This window comes from Aquarana catesbeiana, linkage group LG11 (assembly GCF_042186555.1).
Source record: "Aquarana catesbeiana isolate 2022-GZ linkage group LG11, ASM4218655v1, whole genome shotgun sequence".
NCBI lineage: Eukaryota > Metazoa > Chordata > Amphibia > Anura > Ranidae > Aquarana > Aquarana catesbeiana.
This window is the reverse complement of record NC_133334.1, coordinates 48,919,250-48,944,600: the sequence shown is the minus strand read 5'-3', so window position 1 is coordinate 48,944,600 and position 25,351 is coordinate 48,919,250. Positions and strand designations below refer to the sequence as shown.

At 41.9% G+C, this 25,351-nt stretch overlaps 1 protein-coding gene across 2 annotated transcripts in view; it reads right to left on the bottom strand.

Annotated features, from left to right (window-relative positions):
- Window positions 1-5,175: 5,175 nt before the first annotated feature.
- The window catches only part of CREB3L1 (cAMP responsive element binding protein 3 like 1), a 147,796-nt gene continuing 127,620 nt past the window's right edge, over window positions 5,176-25,351 (bottom strand). The window contains exons 8-12 of one of the 2 annotated variants that reach the window (XM_073604280.1): window positions 25,094-25,162; window positions 22,771-22,870; window positions 11,332-11,458; window positions 9,090-9,306; window positions 5,176-5,865 (exon numbers count right to left, since the gene is read on the bottom strand). In XM_073604280.1, the coding sequence (XP_073460381.1) occupies window positions 5,841-5,865; window positions 9,090-9,306; window positions 11,332-11,458; window positions 22,771-22,870; window positions 25,094-25,162 (538 nt within the window). In that variant the 3' untranslated portion in view covers window positions 5,176-5,840. The remainder of the gene's footprint in view (window positions 5,866-9,089; window positions 9,307-11,331; window positions 11,459-22,770; window positions 22,871-25,093; window positions 25,163-25,351) is intronic. The other variant, XM_073604281.1, reaches the window with a different exon arrangement.

The window sequence follows — 25,351 nt, the reverse complement described above, 5'->3', positions numbered from 1 at the left end:
AACAAGGTGCTCTCTGATGGATCACAAAGAGACCGCTGTGCAAACAGCATATTTTTTTTTCTTTATGTGAAAATAGAAGCTTTGTAAGATGATTTCATTTGAATAGACTAGCCAAAGACAATGTGCTGCTGCACAGTTGCTAAACCACATAAATCAAATTGGTTATAGTCTCTAGAGTCTAGATAGATCTTCATTGCCCACAATACACCTGACATGTCCCCATAGTGTAGATTTCATTTTAAGGTGATAGTTGATTTGTAATCTAAGATGATGTAGTAATGTCAGTGCTGTAAATTACAGATATCAGTGTATTGGTGATCTCAGTTATAGAGGATGTGGGCTCCAGGTTATAGAGGGCCCTATTGCTCTGTAGTAAGCGGCCCTTGCACAACGCACACCGAGGCTCCTAGCATGAAGCTTGGTGGATGCTGGGCGACACTGGCTGCTGCAGCCACTGATGCGATGCTTGATCTCATTAGGTGAATGTGATCTGTCAGCGGCAGGAAGGATGATTTTGAATTACTGGAGTCACTGCTCAATGACTTTTCCACGTCTGGGAACATCTGCAGCTGACTTATTAACTCTTCTGTATCCTAGAGAAGTCAGGTCTTACTCAGAGCCATCCCCTCACCCTCTCCATCACAGGGCTTATTTAAAGCAATATTAACCTCAAAATCAAATCTTTTGAATATTGCAGTTTACCAACCCTAAAATATACTGGGTGCATTCATTTTCTTTTTTTTAGGCTTTTTTTTTTTAATTCTCACCTGGTGATCCAACCAGTGACACACTTCCATTCTTAGTGTGTCTCCATTCCTCTGGAGGAGCAATGGAGTCACCCTTCAACGGCAGCATTGTCAATCTGGGCAGAGGGCTGTGATAGATGCACTATCAAATTTAGATGGACTTGATTTACAAATTGAAGCTGAACTCCAGCTAACGCTTTTTAAACAGTTACAGCAACAGATTTTTTTTAATCCATTTGAGGTAAAGGTTTTACATGAATGAATAAAAGCTGACCATTGTAAGCACCCCTCTCAGAGTTAAACTCCAAATGCCACTTTTGCTGGACAGCTTGGTATGTTGAAGGAAGTTTAAAAAAATAATAGCCTTACTGACCAGAAAAAAAAGTCTTATAAAAGAAAAACGAATGTAGCCACCACGTCTAAAAACAGATTAGATGCAATATACAGTAACTCATTTCTGGAGGGTTTAATACTTCTTTAATAAGGCAATAAACCAACTGCAGAAAGTAGTAACCAACAGCAAAGTAAACTTGTCAAAAAAAAACAAAACAGGCTGTCTTTGCTGACTTACTTCTGAAAATGCAAGCTGCCTGGCTAGCTTTGGCTTTAAAACCTTCCGAGTCACTGACCCGGAACAAGCCTGCAGATCAGGAAAATTAGAGTGATGTTTGAACATGCAATCTGAATATCTGTTCAGCGGTCAGTATTTATTCAGATTGCAGTGACTCGGAACACTAATGCCCCGTACACACGGTCGGATTTTCCGACGGAAAACGTGTGATAGGACCTTGTTGTCGGAAATTTTCCATCGGATTTTCCGACACACAAAGTTTGAGAGCAGGCTATAAAATTTTCCGACAACAAAATCCGTTGTCGGAAATTCCGATCGCGTGTACACAAATCCGATGGACAAAGTGCCACGCATGCTCAGAATAAATAAAGAGATGAAAGCTATTGGCCACTGCCCCGTTTATAGTCCTGACGTACGTGTTTTACGTCACCGCGTTTAGAACGATCGGATTTTCCGACAACTTTGTGTGACCGTGTGTATGCAAGACAAGTTTGAGCCAACATCCGTCGGGAAAAATCCTAGGATTTTGTTGTCGGAATGCCCGAACAAAGTCCGACCGTGTGTACGGGGCATAAAACTATTAACATGGCATGGCAGCCAAGAAACTAACATTTTCAGATAGAAAGGACATCCATGGTGACAGCCATACTCCCTTAGGTTTTCTTTAAGAGGCCCCGAATGGGCAAAGTGACATAGTCACTTTAAATCCCACCATCCACCCACTTATACTTATCATCACAATGCTCCCTAGATGCTCCATTCCTCTGTCATAGCCAAATACGCAGTGTAAGCTCAGTGTTGGAGCTTACACAGGTTGATGATGTTGCCTCCTCCATCAAGTGACAATCTGTGGACCCAGTGACTGTCTGCTTACACAACAGAATTAGGGCCAGATTTAGACCCAAGGGGACCCGGGGCACTTTGGGTTCAGGGGGTCCCTCATACACAGAGTTGGTTTACATTCTCAATGACCGACAAATTTTTATCCAGTTCCCGCCCAGACAATAGCAGATTGATGACGCTGTATTGCCCTGGTGACAGTATGTTAAAAAAAATAAAAAATAGTGAAAATTTTTTTCTTCTGATTTTTAAATTTTCCATAAAACTTCAAAAAACCCGCCATGCCTCTTACTAAATACCTTGGACTGTCTACTTTCCAAAAAGGGGTCATTTGGGGGGTGTTTCTACTGTTCTGGCATTTTGGGGCCTCAAGAAATGATAGGTCGCCAGTACAGCAGGATTGATCAATTTTTGGATATATACTAAACAGTTTGTGGAGGCTATAACTTTCCTACAGACTAAATAATATACACCGATACACTGATTTGGGTTATTTTGACCATAGCAATGTAGCAGAATACATTTTGACCTAAATTGACCTAAACGAAGAACAGTTGTTTATTTTCAAAACGAAGAAAAATTTTTTTTTTTTTTTTTTAAATTTCCAGTCCTTTTTAGTTTATTTGGTATTAAAAAAAAAAAAAAAAACGGTGGTGATTAAATACCACCAAAAAAAAGCTCTATTTGTGTGAACAAAATTTAAAAAATATTTTGTTTGGCTACAGTGGTGCATGACCGCGCAATTGTCCTTCAAAGTGCAACAGCACTGAAAATTGGACTGGGCAGGTAGGGAGTAAAAGTGCCTGGTATTGAAAAGGTTACAATACATGACACAACGTCATTCCGAGGTCACATGTGCACTCACACACACACAGGCAGTCATAGCATTGGATGTGTAGTTCAAATGATCTGCCAAAATTTGTTTTTAAATATGATACAATATACCAGTCCAGAGTAAAAACTTTTACAGATGATGGCAAGCAAACTATTACTTCCCAAGATACAATTAGAAAAAGAAAGTAATTTGTTATTATATATTTTATATTATTGTATTATTGTTTGTTTTTTTATTATTTTATGTAATTTTTTTTATATTGTTTTATATTATTTTTGTATAGAGGGGGCCCCTTTCTGGCAGGGGGTCCAGGGCAGTTGTCCCTTTGCCCCCTATAAATCCAGCACTGACCGGCACAACTACAGTTGCAGTGCTGCGGTGGAGGAAGTGGGGGATGAGTAAAAGAGTAGTAGGCTTCAAAGGGAAACTGTTGCTAAAATGTGTCAATAAAAGAATTCCCTACAAAAAAAGTAAATATTCACCCCTCTAGCTGCCCATGAAATTCATGGAAATTGTCACCTGAAGTCTCTTCAGACACCAGTACTTCCAGCAGAGTGATGTTTGGACAACTGAAATGATCAGTGCTTGCTCCCGCTGACCTCTATGTCACTTATGTCTCCTGTAGTGACATAGGGTTTGGTAGGAGGTACCACTGAGCATAGCAGGGAACCAGGAGATTACCACTCCCAGAAGTGTCAGACTGTAAAGTTGCATCATTGGTATCAATGTCCCCTATAGTAACATAGGGTTGGTAGGAGACGCCAATGAGCACAACAGGGAACCAGGAGATCACCAACCCCCAAAGTGTCGGACTGTAAAGTGGCATCATTGGTATCAATGTCCCCTACAGTAACATAGGGTTGGTAGGAGAAGCCAATGAGTACAGCAGGGAACCAGGAGATCACCAACCCCCAAAGTGTCGGACTGTAAAGTGGCATCATTGGTATCAATGTCCCCTATAGTAACATAGGGTTGGTAGGAGAAGCCAATGAGTACAGCAGGGAACCAGTAGATCACCAACCCCCAAAGTGTCGGACTGTAAAGTGGCATCATTGGTATCAATGTCCCCTATAGTAACATAGGGTTTGGTAGAAGGAACCACTGAGCATAGCAGGGAACCAGGAGATTACCACTCCCAGAAGTGTCGGATCTTAAAGAGACATCTTTAGTTCTTTCATAATTATAACCAGGATCAGCAGTGGTAAGTATTTACTTCTTTGCAGGAGCATCTGTTGTTGGCACTTCAATTTTAGCAAGACAGTCACTTAAATAAAAACCCTGTTGCAACACCATTTATTTCAACAATGCCCTTCTCATGAGGATATACTGTATGTCCATTTCATGTATCTAAGGCATTATTTACCTGTAAAAACCTCCCTTGTGTAGATATTAAAAAAAAAGCCCTGAGACTGCTATTGGGGTCACCATATTGGATGTGATGCCAGCATACCCCAGCAGATGCAGAGCTGTGCCTCAGTTGACCCTCTACAGTTTTCTCCTTCGCTTCTCACTCAGCAGCTACATTAAAGGTTATGTAGTGAGATGAAAGAAGGGGCAGATATGCTGGGCCAGCACAGACAGTAATTAGACACTCCCAGAAGAAGAGAGGGCTATGACGTGCAAGTAAGCGGGAAGCTGCACTAGAGAATTGATTTCCCTGGAGTAGTCAATTTTTCTATCAAGCTCAAGGTACATTTGCAAGTTAAAAAAATGTATTTATGGGAAGCAAAAACACTGCAAGTAATCATTAAAAATATGTATTTTTTTCAATGCTTTTACTTCCAATCTTTTAAATTGGTGACTGGGTCTCTTTAAAGAGACTCTGTCACTTTCCTTTAAATGAGAAAAGTGACAGGGTCTCTTTAATCCTTCATTTTTGCTGACTGCTTTGAGCTGATAGATAGTGTGCTCTAACGTTGCTATGCTTACTGCACCATGTACACAATCATTGCCCTCCTCAGGCTGATCTGGAAGGGCATGATGGGAATTGTAGTCCATCACATGCTGGAGGGCCCCACATTGTCCTTCTCATCTAGGTCACCTGCGTAATTGCTGCTCTTCCCCTTAGCAGCCTCCTTCATAATACATAGCACTCTGTCCCTTGGTTCTTCATTTTCAGCTATGTTGACCTGTTTCATTCTAGCCTTGCTCTACCCTCCCCACCTTCAGTGACTCACACAGGAGACGTAATGCTGATGCTAATTTTTTTTTTATTCTTATGATTTTGCTTGACTGAAGCAGGCACAGAGCGGAGATGAGAGGAAGAAGCGTATAAATTGATGTAAGGAGCCTCCAGTGCGTAAAAAGCTTGCGTTTTAGGGAACCAATCTTTTCCAGAGATCCAGGTTGGTGTCTGTACAGGGGACAGAGAGGGCTGAGAGAGGGCTCCAGGGGCAGAGCAGGGGGGGGTAGTGTTCCAACGTTGACAGTCAGAAGTCATTTACTGGCAACATAAAAAGGGGGGAGGGCAACTGTTTTGATAAAAATAGGAACTACCTTTCCTTTAAAGTTTCTTGATGATGTCATCCAAAGAAGGAGGCAGAAGGAGAACTTGGCAAACACACACTGCTTGGTGTACTGAAGAAGCAGCAATCTCTTCCTCCATACTTGTTGCCTCTGGCACACGCCAGGTAGATGTGACAGCACCATAATAAGCGAGTCTCTGCACACGTTACCAGGATGCCATGGTGCTGCCGCCATATATATGTACTGGGCTGTAGTAGAGTTGTGCCGGGATTACAATGTATTTGTCAGTCTCTGATTCCAGAAATCCCGGCGTCTTTTTTTTTCTCCTGCTCCCCCCATGTGTAGTGCTCAGCTCTCGATCCCTCTCCCTTTTATCCCAATCCTACAAGAATTTGGAACCTGTGTCCCTGTAAAAGAAAACATAAAAGACTGTTAACCGTGACCTTGTATGTACTGTATGCCCTATGTACAACCATCATTAAAGTGGAGCTGATTTATAAAAACTTGGACTGAACAAGTATATTTTGCGCACAATAACCAGTGGGATTTTATCAGCCATTCTGAACATGAAAACGCATCCAATTGGTTACTGTGGGCAACTCTTTTGCTGTTTTCCAAACTTTATTGGGGAGTCCATTGTGTGTAGCCAGGACCTGTGAATGAGGTATGATTTCAGAAGACCATATGTGCTTGTGCAGGAAGAAAATGGCAGTATGTTTTCAGTTGACTTCGGCTTCCCTTTGAGAACATTTTGAGTTGCTCCCGACCTCCTTCTGAGCTGCTTTTGCATTCCCTTTGACTTATAGAGGGAGAAATGTAGTTCTGACACCAAAAATGCCAGTGAACACAAACTTCTCAGAGTTCAATAACTTTCTCTTCTAAATTCTACCAGTTTCCTTTCCCACATGGGTGGGTAGCATGACTGAGAAGAAGCACAGGCTTACCAGTCCACATCCCCCAAAATATGGACTGTGCCCAAAATAGGACACCTGAATAATCTTTATATTGGAAGGGCAAGGCCACAGCTTTGTTGCTTAAAACAATTACTTTATTGCAACATTAAAAGAAAAGTATAGCAAAAACTTTTTCGGCTGTACTTTTATGGATCACAGGAGTGCAGTTTGTTCTGCACTCCTGTGACCCATTTTCAGCCAATGCCTGCTGTCAGCTAACATCACAGAGCCGGTCCAGGCTCTGAAAAGATCCCGACCATATGGTCAGGATCCACCCAATTGCCTGGACTGGCAGCTGGCTCAGCCTCTCAGCGAGCCACTGAGTGTCTGAGCCAGTCGCTCCTGTCCCCTCGACAGACCAGCGCTCCAGTAAGCGGTGGAGGGGAGAGCAGAGAGCCGGTCACTGACAGTCACCAGCTCTTTACAGGCCGAAGACTCTGTCCTCAGTTATAGAACCGGCGGGGGACAGATGCAGCATCTGATCCGATGTTGCATCCACCTAAGTGAGTATAATTTTTTATTTCATGAATTCCATACTTCTCTTTTAAGCAAATAAACCAATTATGTTTGATAGGAACAGTCAGGATAAACTGTGAGCACCCATTTATTAAAACAGTCTAAATGCCTATCTCAGCCTTTCTCAACCTTTTTAACAGAGAGGAACAGTTGAAATAATTTTCCAGTATATATATATATATCTATAGATATATAGATATATATCTATAGATATATATATAAAGTGCAATGAAGAATAAAAATTGTGTCATAAAAATCTGGTGACCAAATAATCGCATAAATAGGTGATGTAAGTGATAAAAAGAAAAAAAAGGTTAAATATAGAGGTGATAATACTGGTGGATGTAGTTGATTGCTAACTGTAAATATATACCATAATAATACAGCTTTATAAATTCACTTTGCGTGATGGTATCTCCACCATACGTGTTAGTACACAACAGAGCATAGAATAGAACAGAATAGAATAGAATATATATATATATATATATATATATATATATATATATATATATATATATATATATATATATATATATATACAGCTCATAGTACATTAGTGTGATGGCCATGGGGAAATTACTCCTGACATGTGTGGTTAATGGAAAGAATCCTCTTCTTACTGATAGCTAAGTGTTAGTGGGCAGAGGCAGAAATTGCTCTTTGCTCAATGAACTCCTAGCAACCTCTGTAGTAACCTTAGGGTTCCACGGAACCCTGGTTGAGAAAGGCTGGCCTATCTTAACCACAAGTTCGAAGCAGTCATTTCACTAATCAAAACTAACAAAGTGTGGAACACGGAACATTTAAATAATGATTAAAATCTGCCAACAACAAGCATAATAGGGAGGACCAGTGGTGACCTTCCAGGTGTCTGACAGCTTCAGATCAATACTTATCTCACACATGCTTAATTGTTACCATGATTACCACCATTCACAGACATCAGCGAAAAGTGACCCCACAGTGCTACAAAATTTGTAAGACCACCCTTTACATTTTCATCCTTTCGGCAGTCAGGGCTGCCTTTCCCTATTTTCCTATAGATAAAAGGGGCCCTCAAGGCTTAAAATCACCATTGTTGCTTTGCCCTATATACTGTACTTTAGAGTAGTAAATGGAGTTAATGAAGCTCCTTAAACATATTTCAATAAAAGTTAAAATACTAGAGATCATCTAGTATCATATTGACAGCTAAGTCTTTAGAGTTTTGGTGGGCTCCCATGCTCAATTTTCAAGGACACTATCTGAATCTACTTTTTGTTTAATGTGTCCTCAGGGTTTGGGCTTGTGTCAATGGATAAATGCAGCTTGCTTCTACATGCATTTTATGCTGTCATTTGACATCAGTTTTAGACACCTCGGAGAACACCATTACAGACTGCATTAACCTGTTTCAAGCTGCTTTTGCATTCCCCTTGACTTGTATGTGTGATAAAAACAGTTCTGAAGAAAACAAAAGTTCGTCAACACAGGCCCTTCACATTGGTTTTCTCCCACAATCCAAAAACAATCTGGTAGATTAACAATTTTTAATGGTGAACTCACACTTAGGTGCCGATTTATAACTCTTACACAGGAGGCACTCTTTGCAGCCCATTTATCAAATGGATGCCATGGTGTAAAGTCTGCGATGCACCACACAGTTCTCTCTCCTTAGTGCAGCAGAGAGAAAGCTCTGTGATTGGACAAGAGGCACTCGTGTGACTTTGATAGGTCCCAGCTTTTTTTTTCCCCCACACAATGTTCTATTGCTCACTGCTGGCTTTGGGCTCCCTAAGCCAGTAGAGCGCAATGCACATTTGTAAAACAAACCACTGGTCAATGGTCACAGTACAGCCACACCACTACTTTTTAAATTGCCTTTTTTAATAACAATCAAAAATGATAAACTCTTTCAGACAATGTGTATTGTCCCAGAGCAATCAGATTTAAACTTTTAACCCCATTTTACAATGCTGGTATAAACTGATGACTGATGGCTCTCATGAGTTGCCAAGGATTGTCACACACAGTTCCTCTTCTCTGAGGCTTTCACAGATATGGACCCTGTCCATCCTCCCATTGGATGAAGAGATGAGAACAATGATGATATACTGATATAGGCACACTGAGGCTATCCCCATCCAAAGACCATTCACTGCTCATAGACGAGTGCTCACCCCTCTTCTTGTCTTGTGAACTCTCCATGTGTCCGGTTCTTGCGGTCTGTTTCTGCAAGGTATTTGTCCCTTTCGTGAGCCGTGTTTTTGAGATGTTTACTGAAAACTGCTGCATCGGCAGCCCAGCTTCCCCTTCTGTGAATTCCCAGACCTGGGCTGGGATCCTCTTGTGAAGCTCCGGTCCCTTCGTCGTAGGACAAGAGATTTCGGGAGCGGACTGCAAGACAAAAATACAATGCACAGATCTGTTATTCGCCAAGTATAGAACAATGGCCTTCATTAAGACACATCTGTCAAATGCAAACATAAAATGTTGGTTGGTTCAGCATATGTTTAACGGCTGACTTAAATAAAAACTGTGACATTGCCTGACTGTGTTTTTGAACAGTGCATCCCCTGAGCCCATATACTTATCTGCTCCCTTTCTCCACTCCTGGCTCCTCAGCAGTAGCCAAGAATACCTGGCTTTTCTAGGTACAGAGGAGCATGTGATCTTCTATTCTGTAATGGCACCTGGGCCTAGCAGCCAAATGCTAGATCTGAGCCCTGTCACGTGACCAGGGGAGTAACTTCACTACTCCCCCATGTGGGCTCCACAACCAGTTTTAGAACGGGCTTTAAAGGAGCGAGGAACCGCCAGATAGTTCTGGTATGGTAAGTATACGGGGGCAGAGGAATGCCCTTTGCAGACACACTATATTATTGCCCTGCATGGGTAAGGTAATGGCATTTCTTTAAATAAGCATAAAGTAAGAGAGTGTGAATCTACTTAACGGGAACACAGACAGCAATTAAATCCTGGCAGAGGTTCTAACACTCCCAGACTTTATTCAAACCTATATAGAAAAAGTTTTGGCTAGGAATTGAAACAGGACTCTGGGAATCGATGCTTTTAAAAGCCCAAGTGAGCAAGGTCTTAGGCCATGGCTGCTTTCTAAAGAAACATACAATAAGCAGAAAGGCCTGTCCTCTGTTAGCAACTGCAGAGCAGGACCCTTGCTCTCATTTAGGGGAAGCAGCAGTCTCAATGTAGAGGTGCAACAGCTTCCCTCCTGAGTCAGACCTCTAGCTCTGAAATGCTCATTCTCAACACTAATTGGAGAGCTCTGGCTTTGACTCAGCAGGTGGCATGTTGCACCTCGGCAAAGGGGTCCACTGCTTCCAAACAGAGAGCAAGGGGTCCCACTCTGCAGAATGCTGGCAGAGGACAGGCTTTTCTACTCAGGCTGTGACTGCTTTAAAGAAAACAAAGACTTGACACACATTTTGTTTTGATGCACCTGGCATGCATTTAGCCAATTTAAAATGAAAGTTCAGTTGGGCTTTAAGTTATTAAAAATGACATGTGGATACGTTTTCACTTTCCTGAAACATTTGTATTGCAGTCTCTAACAGGGGGATTAGACCAGACATTCTCAACTAGGGTTCTGCGGAATCCTAGGGTCCCTTCAGGGGTTAACAGGGGTTCCTTGAGCTGTGATTGATTGACCTCTCATCTGACAGTGCCTGCATGGTTCTGGGTCCATCACCAATTTTGGCAGGGTCAGTGACATGACACCAATGATCTGTCTGTACAGGGAGCATTATTCCTGCTGATCACCAATGTAAGGAACATTCTTTCCACTGACTCTGATGAATACATTTTAGCAGGGCTTCACAAGACATGGAAATTATTTGAAAGGTTCCTTTGGGGAAAACAGGTTGAGAAAGGCTTACTTAGACTAATGCTGGCCATACTTGTAACAATAAAACTGTTTTGAGTGAACCAGTTGTTTCAATTGGATCCAGCACTAATATTTCGATCCCTAAAGAATATTGAATCAAAAATGGTAAAGACTGGATAGGCTGGAAATTCCAATCATTTCAGCAACTGATCACTCAAGAAGTCATTTGTCCCAGCACCATAGCACTCCACCATGACTAAAACAAAGCACTATTTTAAGAATAAAACAAGCGTTTCACAGTAACAGGTGCTGACATCTGATTCATTTTGTCATCAATAGTGATCAAATAGATGTCTTTTTCTGTTCTATCAAAGGATCAATTTAATCCTGTGATCGATAAAATGATCTAATTACATCCAAACTATTGATCTCATAAAAATGTCAGGCAAGTCTGGTCAACACAAATAAAGAAGATGTCTAATGTTCATGATACGTTGACATCAACCCAAAGTCACAATGCTGTCCTGCTGCTGATGAAGGTAAGGTAAGTGAAGAGGGTGTTCATGTGGCTGTCTTACTCTGGCTGAGGGTATACAAGTCAGGTGCCAAAGGAGGGGCCGATTTCACTGTCTGAGACCCCGAAGAGAATTCTGGGAAGGATGGAATCATGGACCCCAAGGCAAGAATAAAACACAGTACCACAACCTGCAGAGAGGAGAAAGATATCAGAGGGATAGAACATACACTAAAAATATTAGTTGGTTAGACGTGAAGTAGGCAAAGAGACGGCTTACATCAGCGATATAGAGATGTAGGGGAGGTTAGTTTATAGGTGCGACATGCTTGGGAGACTTGCTAAGTTATTCCTATACTATATACTCACGAGACAAATTTTGACAAGTTCATACTCCAATTGACTGAAAAACAGCCCCTCAATTCAGGCAACTATGAATGATTTTGCCCTTCAGTGGAAATAAAATTTCTTCCTGGATCACAAAAAAGTAGAGCAAACATTTTTTTACCAGGAAAGCTCTTTACTGCAGAAGAGACATACAAGTGTCTCTTGCAATAAATGTTTCTTACATACTTGCTGGCAAACTGATTTAGAGTGTACAACCTCAGCATGCTCTGGTGCCACAATGAACTGTGCATGGGAGATCCCAGGAAAGCCAATCAAGATGGCTGAGGGCTGCTCAATTGCTGGAGGGAAGGTAAGTACCAGTTTCACTTTAATAATCATAACTTTGGTTCCTGATAGCTTTAACGGTACAGTCTAGCTTCGTGGCTATTATGCTTATATGCTACAGGCTAAAGTGTATTTTTCTCTGGTTTTGGATAGTGCGGGCAACAATTAGAACTCCTGTCTGGTTTCTACTACTTTTTGGGATCCATTGGAAAGAAACCAAAAATTGAGGGAAAATCTGAAACAAGGACACGGAAATTACAATCTGACAGGGAACCAGCCTTCTTTAACAGTTTCTGAGTCACTGTTGGAGAGTTTGCTTTATTTCCTGTCTAGTAAAATGTTAACAGCTGGACTGCAAGTGATAGGGAATCTCTTTAATGAATCCTGAAAAAGCAGTAGAAAGCCAATGGCTGCAAGAGCCAGTATGAAAGTGAACAGTTGCACTTTAAACTTGTCATTGATGGCCCTTGGCCATGCCTGCCCTTCCCAACAATCTATGGATTGGATTCTCTGGATTGGATCTGCAGTTCCCCAAACTGAAGCACCCGGCAAACAAAATACCATTCAGCATAACTGGACTGGCAGTCTATCTAATAACAGATCTCCCTACTGTTCAGGTCAAGTTCACAGCACAGCTGTAGAAGGTGCCTGCCGAAAGACAATGTTTACAAGGTAATTGCCAGTGGCAATCAAAGAAATAAATGGGTAATACCATACAGTATATTTTACCAGATGGAATAAAAAATGTTAAGTATAATAATAGTTTTTAAGATATATATATATAAAATATATATAAAATTTTATAAATAAATATATGTATATATATATATATATATATATATATATATATACACACACACAAACACACACATACATACATTCTCACAAAAGTGAATACACCCCTCACATTTTAAATATTTTATTATATCTTTTTATGTGACAACACTGAAGAAATGGCACAATCTTCTTATAGCCTAGGCTATCTTTATGTAGAGCAACAATTCATTTTTTCAGATCCTCAGAGAGTTCTTTGCCACGAAGTGCCATGAAGAACTTCCAGTAACCAGTATGAGAGAGTGAGAGCGATTACACCAAATTTAACACACCTGCTCCACATTCACACCTGAGACCTTGTAACACTAAGGCTCGGTTCACACTAGGACGACTTGTCAGGCGACCTAGGTCGCCTGACAAGTAGCGTCCCGTTCAGTACAACGGAACCGTTCTAATCGGAGCGACGCAAGTCTCTCCGACTTAGAAAAAGGTTCCTGTACGACTTTGGGGGCGACTTGCATAGACTTCTATACAGAAGTCGTTTTGCAAGTCGCCCGGGCAGTCGTGTGCAGGTCGGTGAGGCGACCTGCAAGTCATGCCGCCTCTGGTGTGAACCGAGGCTAAAAAGTCACATGACACCGGGGAGGGAAAAAGGCTAATTGGGCCCAATTTGGACATTTTCACTTAGGGGTGTACTCACTTTTGTTGCCAGAGGTTTAGACATTAATGGCTATGTGTTGAGTTATTTTGAGGGGACAGCAAATTTACACTGTTATACAAGCTGTACACTCACTACTTTACATTGTAGCAAAGTGTCATTTCTTCAGTGTTGTCACATGAAAAGATGAAAGAATAAAATATTTGTATTTTTTACATTTGTGAGATACTGTGTATGTGTGTGTATATACATACATACATACATACATACATATATATATATATATATATATATATATATGTAACACTATACAAAAGGCAGGTGTGAAGATATGCTGTAAAGTAAGAATGCTTTAACATATATTTGAATTGTTTATTTCAATCAACTTACAAAATGCAAAGTAAGCGAACAGAAGAAAAATCTAAACCAAATCAAAATTTGGTGAGGCTTCAAACCAGCATCAATTCTTAATTAACCAATTATACCAAGCAGGTGCTAATGATCATCAATTTCATTTGTAAGTTGAAATACAGTCATTACCTGAAACAGAAACAGCTGTGTAGGAGGCTTAAATTGGGGAGAGGAAAAGCCAAATTCTGCTATTAGGTGAGACCGTGGAAGACAATTTCATGTCACAGGTCAAGGCAAGACTGAGCACACAAGGTAGTTCTACTGCACTAGCAAGGTCTCTCCCAGGGAAAGATTTCAAAGCAGACTGGGGTTAAAAGATTTTCTGTTCAACCTTTTTGAAGACGCACAAAGAAAAGGGCAACCTTGAGGACGGTAGATGTAGTGGTTAAGTAGTTAATGCAGCAGATGAAAAACACATCATGCTTACTTCCCTTCAACATCAGAAGATGTCCGGCAGTGCCACCAGCACAGAACTAGAGGAAACCAGTGGGACCCAAATACACCCATCTACTTTCTAGAGAAGTCTGGCCAGAAGTGGTCTTCATGGAAGAATTGCAGCTGAAAAGCCATACCTCCGATATAGAAATAAGGCTAAGCGATGCAAGAAAACATAGGAACTGAGGTGGAGAAAAATGGCAGCAGGTGCTCTGAATTGAAGCGGTAAAATATGAAATATTTGGCTTTAGCAGGATGCAGTTTATGAAGGGCGGGAGAGTGGTGCAATAATGAGTGTCTTCAGGCAAAAGTAAAGCATGGTGGAGGTTTCTTGCAAGTTTGGGGCTGCATTTCTGCAAATGGAGTTGGAGATTTGGTCAGGATTAATGGTGTCCTCAATGCTGAGAAATACAGGCAGATACTTATCCATCATACCATACCATCTGGGAGGTGTGTGTTTGGCCCCAAATTTATTCTGCAGCAGGACGACACCCAAACATATCGCCAATGTCATTAAGAATTATCTTTAGTATAAAGAAGAACAAGGAGTCCTGGAAGTGATGATTTGGTCCCCACAGAGCCCTGATCTCAACATTGTGGAGTCTGTCTGGGATTACATGAAGAGACAGAAGGATCTGAGGCAGCCTACATCCACAGAAGTTCTGTGGTTAGTTCTCCAAGATGTCTGGAACAATCTACCTGCCAAGTTCCTTCAAGAGCTGTGTGCACAAAGCCAAAGGGTGGTCACACCAAATGTTGATTTGATTTGGATTTCTCTTCTGTTCATTTACTTTCCATTTTGTTATTTGATAAGAATAAATTAGTATTAACACTTCTATTTCTAAAAGCATTCTTCATTTACAGCATTTTTTCACACATGCCTAAAACTATTGCACAGCACTGTGTGTTTTTATATATATATATATATATGTGCACACACTATATTACCAAAAGTATTGGGACACCTGCACTTGCATGCACATGAACTTTAATGGCATCCCAGTCTTGGTCCGTAGGGTTCAATGTTGAGTTGGCCCACCCTTTACAGCTATAACAGCTTCAACTCTTCTGGGAAGGATGTCCACAAGGTTTAGGAGTGTGTCTATGGGAATGTTTGATCATTCTTCCAGAAGCGCATTTGTGAGGTCAGGCACTGATGTTGGACGAGAAGTCCTGGCTCAAGTCTACGCTCTAATTCATCCCAAAGGTGTTCTATTGGGTTGAGGTCAGGACTCTGTGCAGGCCAGTCAAGTTCCTCCACCCCAAACTTGCTTCTCCATGTCTTTATGGACCTTTCTTTGTGCACTGGTGCGCAGTCAAGTTGGAACAGGAAGGGGCCATCCCCAAAACTGTTCCCACAAAGTTGAGAGGGGGAAATTGTCTAAAATGTCTCGGTATACTGACGCCTTAAAAATTTCCTTCACTGGAACTAAGGGGCCAAGCCCAACCCCTGAAAAACAACCCCACACCACAATCCCCCCTCCATCAAATGATTCAGATGATAAAGACATGGATGAGCGAGTTTTGGGGTGGGGGAAGTTGACTGGCCTGCACAGAGTCCTGACCTTAACACGATAGAACACCTTTGGTATGAATTAGAGCAGAGACTGTGAGCCAGGCCTTCTCGTCCAACATCAGTGTCTGACCTCACAAATGCTCTTCTGGAAGAATGGTCAAACATTCCCATAGACACACTCCTAAACCTTGTGGACAACCTTCCCAGAAGAGTTGAAGCTGTTATAGCTGCAAAGGGTGGGCCAACTCAATATTGAACCCTACAGACTAATGCTGGCCATACACTATACGAAAAATCGGCCGAAAAATCGTTCGTATAGACACTTCGTTCGTTTTTCGGCAAGTTAATGGGCACAAATCGATAATCGTTTGTGATGTTTTTGTGGGAAAAAAAACGAACAGGAAGTTTGGAAAATTTCTGCCGAATGTACGATAAATTGCAAGGTTAATGTGTTTCCCGTCTGAACTGTCTGCACTAGATATATGTAAAAAAACGAACAAAAAATTATTTATTCATGTCCACTGAACAATTTATCGGTCATTATATGATGGCACGATCGTTTGCGGTCACGGTCGAACGTTCGTTTTTCGAAAATGGGTTCGGCCGATTTTCTGTATAGTGTATGGCCAGCATAAGACTGGGTACCTATTAAAGTTCATGTGCGTGTAAAAGTAGGTGTCCCAATACTTTTGCTAATAAAGTGTGCATGTGTGTGTGTATGTATGTATATATATATATATATATATATATATATATATATATATACTGTGTGTGTATACAGTGCTTTGAAAATGTATTCATACCCTTTGAAATTTTCCACATTTTGTCATGTTACAACCAAAAACATAAATGTATTTTATTGGGATTTTATGTGATAGACCAACACAAAGTGGCACATAATTGTGAAGTGGAAACAGAATGATAAATGGTTTTCAACATTTTTTACAAATAATCATCTGAAAAGTGTGGTGTGCATTTGTATTCAGCCCCCTTTACTCCGATACCCCTAACTAAAATCTAATGGAACCAATTGCTTTCAGAAGTCACCTAGTCAGTAAATAGAGTCCACCTGTGTGTGATTTAGGCCCCATGTGCATGTTTATGGACGTTTTTACAGCAGTTGGTTTTGGCTTCGGATGTTTTTTTTCTACAGTCAATAAACTCCCCATCATGTTATCCTATGTGTCCATGCACACATAGGCTGTTATCAGCAGTTTTTGGCAGGGACATTTTTTGGCTTTAAAAAAAAAAAAAAAAACTAGTGGGTTCTGAGAGGCGTTTTTCAGCTGTAAAAACGTCAAAAAACGCTGATAAATACTCAAAAACACAGCTCACCAGCGCTTTAACATTTTTGATCATTGCATTAAAAAAAATTTTTTTTAAAATGCTAACGTGGGAAACCGCAAAAAACTTTAATAAACGCTAAAAAACGCTATTAGAACAATGTTAAACTATGAAAAACTCACTGCAATGCTACTGGTGTTTTTATAACATTATTTTAACGTCCAGTGTGCATGAGGCCTTAATCTCAGTATAAATACAGCTATTCTGTGAAGCCCTCAGAGGTTTGTTAGAGAACCTCAGTGAACAAACAGCATCATGAAGGCCAAGGAACACACCAGACAGGTCATGGATAAAGTTATGGAGAAGTTTAACCCTTTCATGACTAAGCCTATTTTTGAAATTTGGTGTTTACAAGTTAAAATACGTATTTTTTGGTAGAAAATTACTTAGAGTTCCCAAACATTATATATATTTTTTTAGCAGAGAATCTAGAGAATACAATGGCGATTGTTGCAATAGTTTATATCACACAGTATTTGTGCAGCGGTGTTTTAAACGCAAATTTTTGGAAAAGGGACACTTTCATGAATTTTAAAAAATCCAAACAGTAAAGTTACCCCAATTTTTTTGTATAATGTGAAAGATGATGTTACACCGAGTAAATAGATACCAAACATGTCACCCTTTATAATTGCACGCACTCGCGGAATGGCGAAAAACTACGGTACCTATGAATTTCCATAGGCAACGCTTTAAATTTTTTTTTACGGTTACCAGGTTAGAGTTACAGAGAAGGTCTAAGGCTAGAATTATTGCTCTTGCTCTGATGATCGCGGCGATACCTCACATGTGTGATTTGAACACCGTTTACATATGCGGGCGTGACTTCCGTATGCGTTTTCTTTGTTGCGCGAGCTCGCGGGGACAGGGGCGCTTTAAAAATTTTTTTTTGTTTTTTATTTATTTTATTTATTTTTTTACTTTATAAATTGTGTTTAAAATTTTTTTTTTTTTTTTTTAACTTTTATTGCTGTCACAAGGAATGTAAACATCCCTTGTGACAGTAATAGGTGGTGACAGGTACTCTTTATGGAGGGATGGGGGTCTAAAAGACCTCCCATCCCTCCTTTACACTTCAAAGTATTCAGATCGCCGAAAACGGCGATTCTGAATACTGTATTTTTTTTTTAAATTCGGCGCCATTGACAGCTGAGTAAACGGGAAGTGACGTCATGACGTCGCTTCCGCGTTTACAACGAGAAGGCTGGAGCGAAGCCGCCCACAGCTTCGTTCCAGCCCGCCCCCAGCCGCCGAAGGCACACGATTGGACACCGGGCCTCCCGATTGCACGGGAGGCCCGGTAAGAGTGGCGGGAGGCGGCGGGGGGGGGGATGTCCCCTCCCGCTCCTCCGGTATAACAGCCGAGCGGCTTTTAGCCACATCGGTTGTTATACTCGGGTAGCCGATCGCCCGCTGTAAACAACGGCACCGGGATGATGCCTGCTGCTGCAGGCATCATCCCGGTATAACCCCGGAAAGTCGAGTACGCATATCTGCGTACGGTCGCGGGAAGGGGTTTAAAGCAGGGTAAGGTTATAAAAAAAATATCCCAAGATTTGAACATCTCACGGAGCACTGTTCAATCCATCATCCGAAAATGGAAAGAGTATGGCACAACTGCAAACCTACCAAGACATGGCCGTCAACCTAAACTGACAGGCTGGGCAAGGAGAACATTCATCAGAGAAGCAGCCAAGAGGTCCATGGTAACTCTGGAGGAGCTGCAGAGATCCACAGCTCAGGTGGGAGAATCTCTCCACAGGACAACTATTAGTCGTGCATTCCACAAATCTGGCCTTTATGGAAGGGTGGCAAGAAGAAAGCCATGAGATGTCCCGTTTGCAGTTTGTGAGAAGCCATGTGGGGGACACAGCAAACGTGGAAGAAGGTGCTCTGGTCAGATGAGACCAAAATTGAACTTTCTGGCCTAAAAGCAAAAACGCAATGTGTGGTGGAAAACTCCACCATAAAACATGGTGGTGGCAGAATCATGTTGTGGGGATGCTTTTCTTCAGCAGGGACAGGGAAGCTGGTCAGAGTTGATGGGAAGATGGATGAAGCCAAATACAGGGCAATCTTAGAAGAAAACCTGTTATGCCGCATACACACGAGTGGACTTTACGGCAGACTTTGTCCGGTGGACTTTTCGACGGGATTTACGATGGACTTTCCGAATGAACGGACTTACCTACACACGATCAACCAAAGTCTGACGGATTCGTACGTGATGACGTATGACCGGACTAAAACAAGGAAGTTCATAGCCAGTAGCCAATAGTTGCCCTAGCGTCGGTTTTTGTCCGTCGGACTAGCATACAGACGAGCGGACTTTTCGACCGGACTCGAGTCTGTCAAAAAGATTTGAAACGTTTCATTTCTAGGTCCGTCGAACTTTTGGGGAAAAAAAGTCAGCTGGAGCCCACACATGATCGAATTGTCCGACGGACTCCAGTCCGCAGGACCAAGTATGCTGTAAAGTCCGGTCGTGTGTACGCACCATTAGAGTCTATAAAAGACTTGAGACTGGGGTGGAGGTTTACCTTCCAGCAGAGCAACGACCCTAAACATACAGCCACAGCTACAATGAAATGGTTTAGATCAAAGCATATTCATGTGTTAGAATGGCCCAGTCAAAGTCCAGACCTAAATCCAATTAACAATCTGTGGCAAGACTTGAAAATTAGTGTTCACAGACGCTCTCCATCCAATCTGACAGAGTTTGAGCTGTTTTGCAAAGAATGGGCAAAAATGTCCCTCTCTAGATGTGAAAAGCTGGTAGAGACATCCCCAAAAAGACTTGCAGCTGTAATTGCAGTGAAAGGTGGTTCTACAAAATATTGACTCAGGGGGGCTGAATACAAATGCACGCTACACTTTTCCCATACTTATTTGTAAAAAAAAAATTGAAAACTTTGAAAAATGTATCATTTTCCTTCCACTTCACAATTATGTGCCACTTTGTGTTGGTCTATCAGATAAAATCCCAATAAAATACATTTATGTTTTTGGTTGTAACATGACAAAATGTGGAAAATTTCAAGGGGCATGAATACTTTTTCAAGGCACTGTGTGTGTGTATGTATATATATATATATATATATATATATATATATATATATATATATATATATTTTTATTATCTATTTATTTCAGGTACTTATATAGCGCCGTCAATATATATATATATATATATATATATATATATATATATATATATATATATATATAGTTGTTTAGAGCCCTAGTGTAACACGTGCATTGGAATTGCTTTGTGTGTTCCACTCTGGATTTATTATTTTTATTTGTTAAATGAAACTCTATGAAAATAAAAAATCTGTTACTCAATTTGGCATTTAAATTGTTCACACACAGCACAGTGTCACACCTGCTTAAGAAGGAGCAGTAACTGAAACACCCATAAAGCCACTCTGCATGCTAGGACAGTGGACAGCAAGTTTTACTTCTGGCAACCCAGCAGGAATGAGGTTAGGCGCGCCACCCTGGGTCCAAAAACTGATTCCAACCACACTTCTGTTTGCATGAAGTTTATATGTTTTTCTTGTGTTTGTGTGGATTTCCACCAGCTACTTTGATTTCCTCCCACAAGCTAAAAATATACCAGCGGTTAATTGGTTTCTGCTTAAATTAGATGTGTGTTGCTTGTATGACTGTGGTAAGGATACTACACGGTTATAGATGTCAACATTTTAAAATAATTTCCTGGGTGTACCTAAAGGGTGACTCAAAACACAAATTTCTGTTATGATGGAATAACAAACCTGTACTTGTACAGTAACAAGCAGTATATGTGCAATGCAGTGCGTTGCCGTTTATTCAAAAAGGCACACCAATGCACATATACAGTAATAACAAACAGTCTCATGCTATGGTGCACACATGCATTGCGGTGCATTATGTTGCCAATAATAAAGAATGAAAAAAATAATGCAGATAGGCTAATTCATGCATTAAAGCGGAGTTCCACTCAAAAGTGGAACTTCCACTCATTTTTCGCCCCTGTCTTTGACAGGTATCCTGTTCCCACTTGTGGGAGCCACAGCCGTTGACGTCACCACTCGGCTCCCTCCTCCTTCCCCTTGCCGCCGGGCGGACAGGAAGGAGCGGAGCAGAGCGCATGCGCAGTAGAGTTCCCGGCATGAAGCCATAAAGGCTACACTGCTGGGTTCCCTTACCCGCAAAGGCGGCGGCAGCACCCGACAGCTGATGGAAGCATCAGCTGCGGTGCCGACATCGCTGGATCCCAGAACAGGTAAGTGTCCTATTATTAAAAGCCAGCAGCTGCAGTATGTGTGGCTGCTGGCTTTTAATTTTTGCAGTGGTGGGCGGACCTCCGCTTTAAGGTGTGTTAGGAACCATTCAAATTGCTGACCTAGCAAATATGCATTAAGGCATCTTAAAGGTAAGAAAGAACCCTTAAAGATGTAGTCCTGTAAGAATATAGGACTTGATTCTAAGATTTTCCTCCATTCTTGGGTTATGTTCCCACCCACCTTGGGCTGGCCATACATTATACAATTTTCCTTTAGATGTACCAAAACCATATAGTATGAGGTCTAACCTAAACACTTTCAATTTGTACGTAATCAGGCAGGTTCTTGTACTACATAGCTGCAGTGGCAGCTGGTGGTCCATCGGTCGGGGGGGCGTCAGACGGACCTGACCGTGCACGGCCCCCCGTCACTCCAGCTCGCACTGCTTTCACAACCCCCTCCCCCCCTGTCGTCGCCTCACTTAGTGTACATGGTTCACTCACCTCTCCTCTGCAGTAGTTTGCTGACGGGGATCCTCTGCCTCCGGGCACCCCGAGATCAGCATACACACCCCGATTGCTGACTCAGATCCGATCCCCGATGGGTGACAGCGGGAGTGGGTTTCCGGGCACAGCCTCCGTGATCGTCCCGCCCCGGGTGGCTCTGATAAAGCGGAGGAGGCAGCGGGGCTGAGAGCCGCGTGTTCCCAGGGAGTGCATCATGGCGGCCGTGCGTCTACCTCCCTCCTCCTCCTAGGCCAATGGGATCGCTTGTCCTTTTGGCCAATCAGGAAACAGGTCTCAGGACCACCTATTGTCACACAACTGGGTGGGCTCGGAGCGCTGTGCTCTTCTCCCTGAGCCCACCCTTGTTTGAAGCCTATAAGAGCCTCTGGCTCTAATCATGTGCTTCAAACCCCCCCCCCCCCATTGGAATCCCTGCATGTAGATTAGGGCTCCGGGCGCATAGATGGGGGGGCAGCGCTCCTGAGCCCCTAATGGGCGGGCCACCACTGCATAGCTGAAGGTAAATCTAAAGGAAATTGAACAAGAAAATTGTATAATGTATGGCTAGTTTTAGAGTTTTAGTATTCCTGTTCACCTTGCGTGCACATACAATGTTTGATTTTGCACATAGTTCCCTTTTTAAAAAGAATTTGGCATACACGCCATGAATCCATAAATCAATCCGGTATTGTGAAAATTGGTGGTTTAGGGTGGTGGTGCATTGGTGATGGCATCAAGACAACATGAACCAAAATTCAACATCTCAAAAAGGGGGTCCTGACCCATACCACATACAGTAGGTGTACCAAATAATGCGACCAGCGAATTAGCTTTCTCAATTTATCGCAATCGTTGTAGGCACAACGATAGGAAACCTTTGTCGCTGTCACAGAAGACAAAGTTGTAGGGCACATACCATTAGGCACGTTCCTGTCTGTGTTGCAGCAAGTTTGCAGGGTCGTGGCACTTTCCCTGTCACCAAGGCCTGCAGCTTTTGTAGCTGCTGTAGGAGAGACCTAAGGAAAATGAATGAAACGGTCAAATTCAAGTACCAGTGTATTCAAAGGCAGGCTTTGTTTAGTCCTGTGTGATTTCCAGCATTCACTCTATTTTATGGATCAGATAGCCTCTCATATCCACAGTATTATCTATGAATTGCAGGGTTGCTGCAATTCACAGAATGAACATTAGGTGGTGACAAAATCTCACATCAGAACAAACTGGACCTAACTTTTTTGAAATTCTTGAATTTATTTCCCACTTGGCCCATTATGCATTATAGATTTTGACTGTTCAATTGTTCAAAATTAATTTCGGTAGCAGTGTCATGCACGCTCCCCAGCATTTAAACAGCTGCCAGGTACAGTTTGCTGCCCAGATGACATATTTAAGCCCACTGCATACAATGCAAGGGTCATAGAGGGCTATATTCCCAGTTATGAATTATTAAAGCTGAACTCTAATAATATATATACAAAAACACATTTAATTCAGATATGGATTTGTTAAATCCAGTAAAAATATTTTCATTCAGACTTAGCCAAAGTATGTGAGCTGATGTAATCCTCTGCACAACAGTGCTTGAAGAGAGGGAGGGGCATCGGTATGAGCCAATAAGGGCTCTCATAGGCAGACAAGGAGGAGAGCAAAGGGATGTGCTCACCAGTGCCTTGCTAGCCTGCTGCTCCTTGAGTGTTCAATCACAGGCTGGCTTGGGGATATTACCATGCTCAGTAATTAGAACTTTGGATATCATTATATGTAAGAAAATCTTTCAAAGCTTTTTTTTTAAATTCAGTTATTGATTTGGCCATTACCTTCAGTGGCCAAGCATTCTATTAAATTTAAATTTGAGCTGCAAGCAAACAGCTAAATACACAGTTGAAATAAATATATGTAAATTGTGCTATCTGTCAAAAGATTTGTAACTCTATTCAGCCAGTCTAGTGATAAAAACACCTCTGCCAGACAGCACAGTCAACTCCTGGACCACTGCACTCTGCACACTGCACAGAAGCTAAAGTGGAAGTCAAGTGTGGTGAGGGTGGCCAGCATTTGCCATAATGTTCAAGTACGGTTGTGTTCTCTTTCAGCGTTATGAGACCCAAGCTCCTCACATCCACTCTGTCCCCACTGGTGCCATATAATCTTCCTCTTCTTCAGGTTCTGATGAGGTCTCCAATGCATGAACACCAGAGTTACATAATCTCAGCACCCAAATCCTGAAAACTCTGCAGTGAGTCTACTGCCCCGTACACACGATCGGACATTCCGGCAACAAAATCCATGGATTTTTTCCGACGGATGTTGGCTCAAACTTGTCTTGCATATACACGGTCACACAAATTTTGTCGGAAATTCCAAACGTCAAAAACGCGTTGACGTACAACACGTACGACGAGCCGAGAAAAATGAAGTTCAATAGCCAGTGCGGCTCTTCTGCCTAATTCCGAGCATGCGTGGAACTTTGTGCGTTGGAATTGTGTACACACGATCGGAATTTACGACAACGGATTTTGCTGTCGAAAAATTTGAGATCCAGATCTCAAATTTTGTGTGACGGAAATTCCGATGGAAAATGTCCGATGGAGCCTACACACGGTCGGACTTTCCGACAACAAGCTCCCATCGAACATTTTCCATCAGAAAGTCCGACCGTGTGTATGGGGCATTAAGATCACAAACAACTGCTAGCACATAAGTAAGGTTTTTTTGGTAGAAGATACTTATAAGGTCTACCGAAAGACCCTACCCTGCTGGAAATTTTTTGGTTTTCAAGGTTTACCTCTGCATTTAGCAATACAACCTGTCCTGGTCTGGGAACTGTACCAGCCTATGACACAACAACGTTCAGTACACCTATAGGGTCATCTCTCTGCTCTCACCTCCTGTAAGCTTGTTCACCGTGTAAGACTAAACGAAAAACCTGATTGGCTGCCTCCAGATGGCCAGAAAGCTGGCCAGATTAGATGTTTCTTAGATTGGACTTGTAACAATAAGTGATGCCAGTGCTCCTGGGAAGGCCAAAAAAGGGCACAGCTGGAGGTAATGTGTGAATGGTAAGATGTTGGAGAGATCAGATACAAAATGAAGAGCCGTGCCTACAAAGCATACTGTAGGTGCCACGTAGGTACCCAATTAATAAAAACTGGCTAGGTTATGTCCAGCTCAAAGAATACCCAAATGGGGATCTAAACTTTTCGTGCAGTGTTGGCATGTGGCAAGTGAAAGCACCTCACCTGTTGGCATTTTCCAAACTCTCCACCTTTTTCCACAGCTCACTGTTCTGTGATGTAAAGGATTCTACCCTATAGAAGACAGGATACAAACAGAAAGGTATACTCATTGGTGCACTAGAACAATAAGAGTCAGGCTTTCGGGGACCCAAGATTGATTTTAAGTCATGTGAGGTTTCTGGCAATTTGAATCACATGCTGGATATTTATATCTGTTGAGATGTCCGATGATGGCCTGTCCCTGCCAGGATTCCCAGTTTG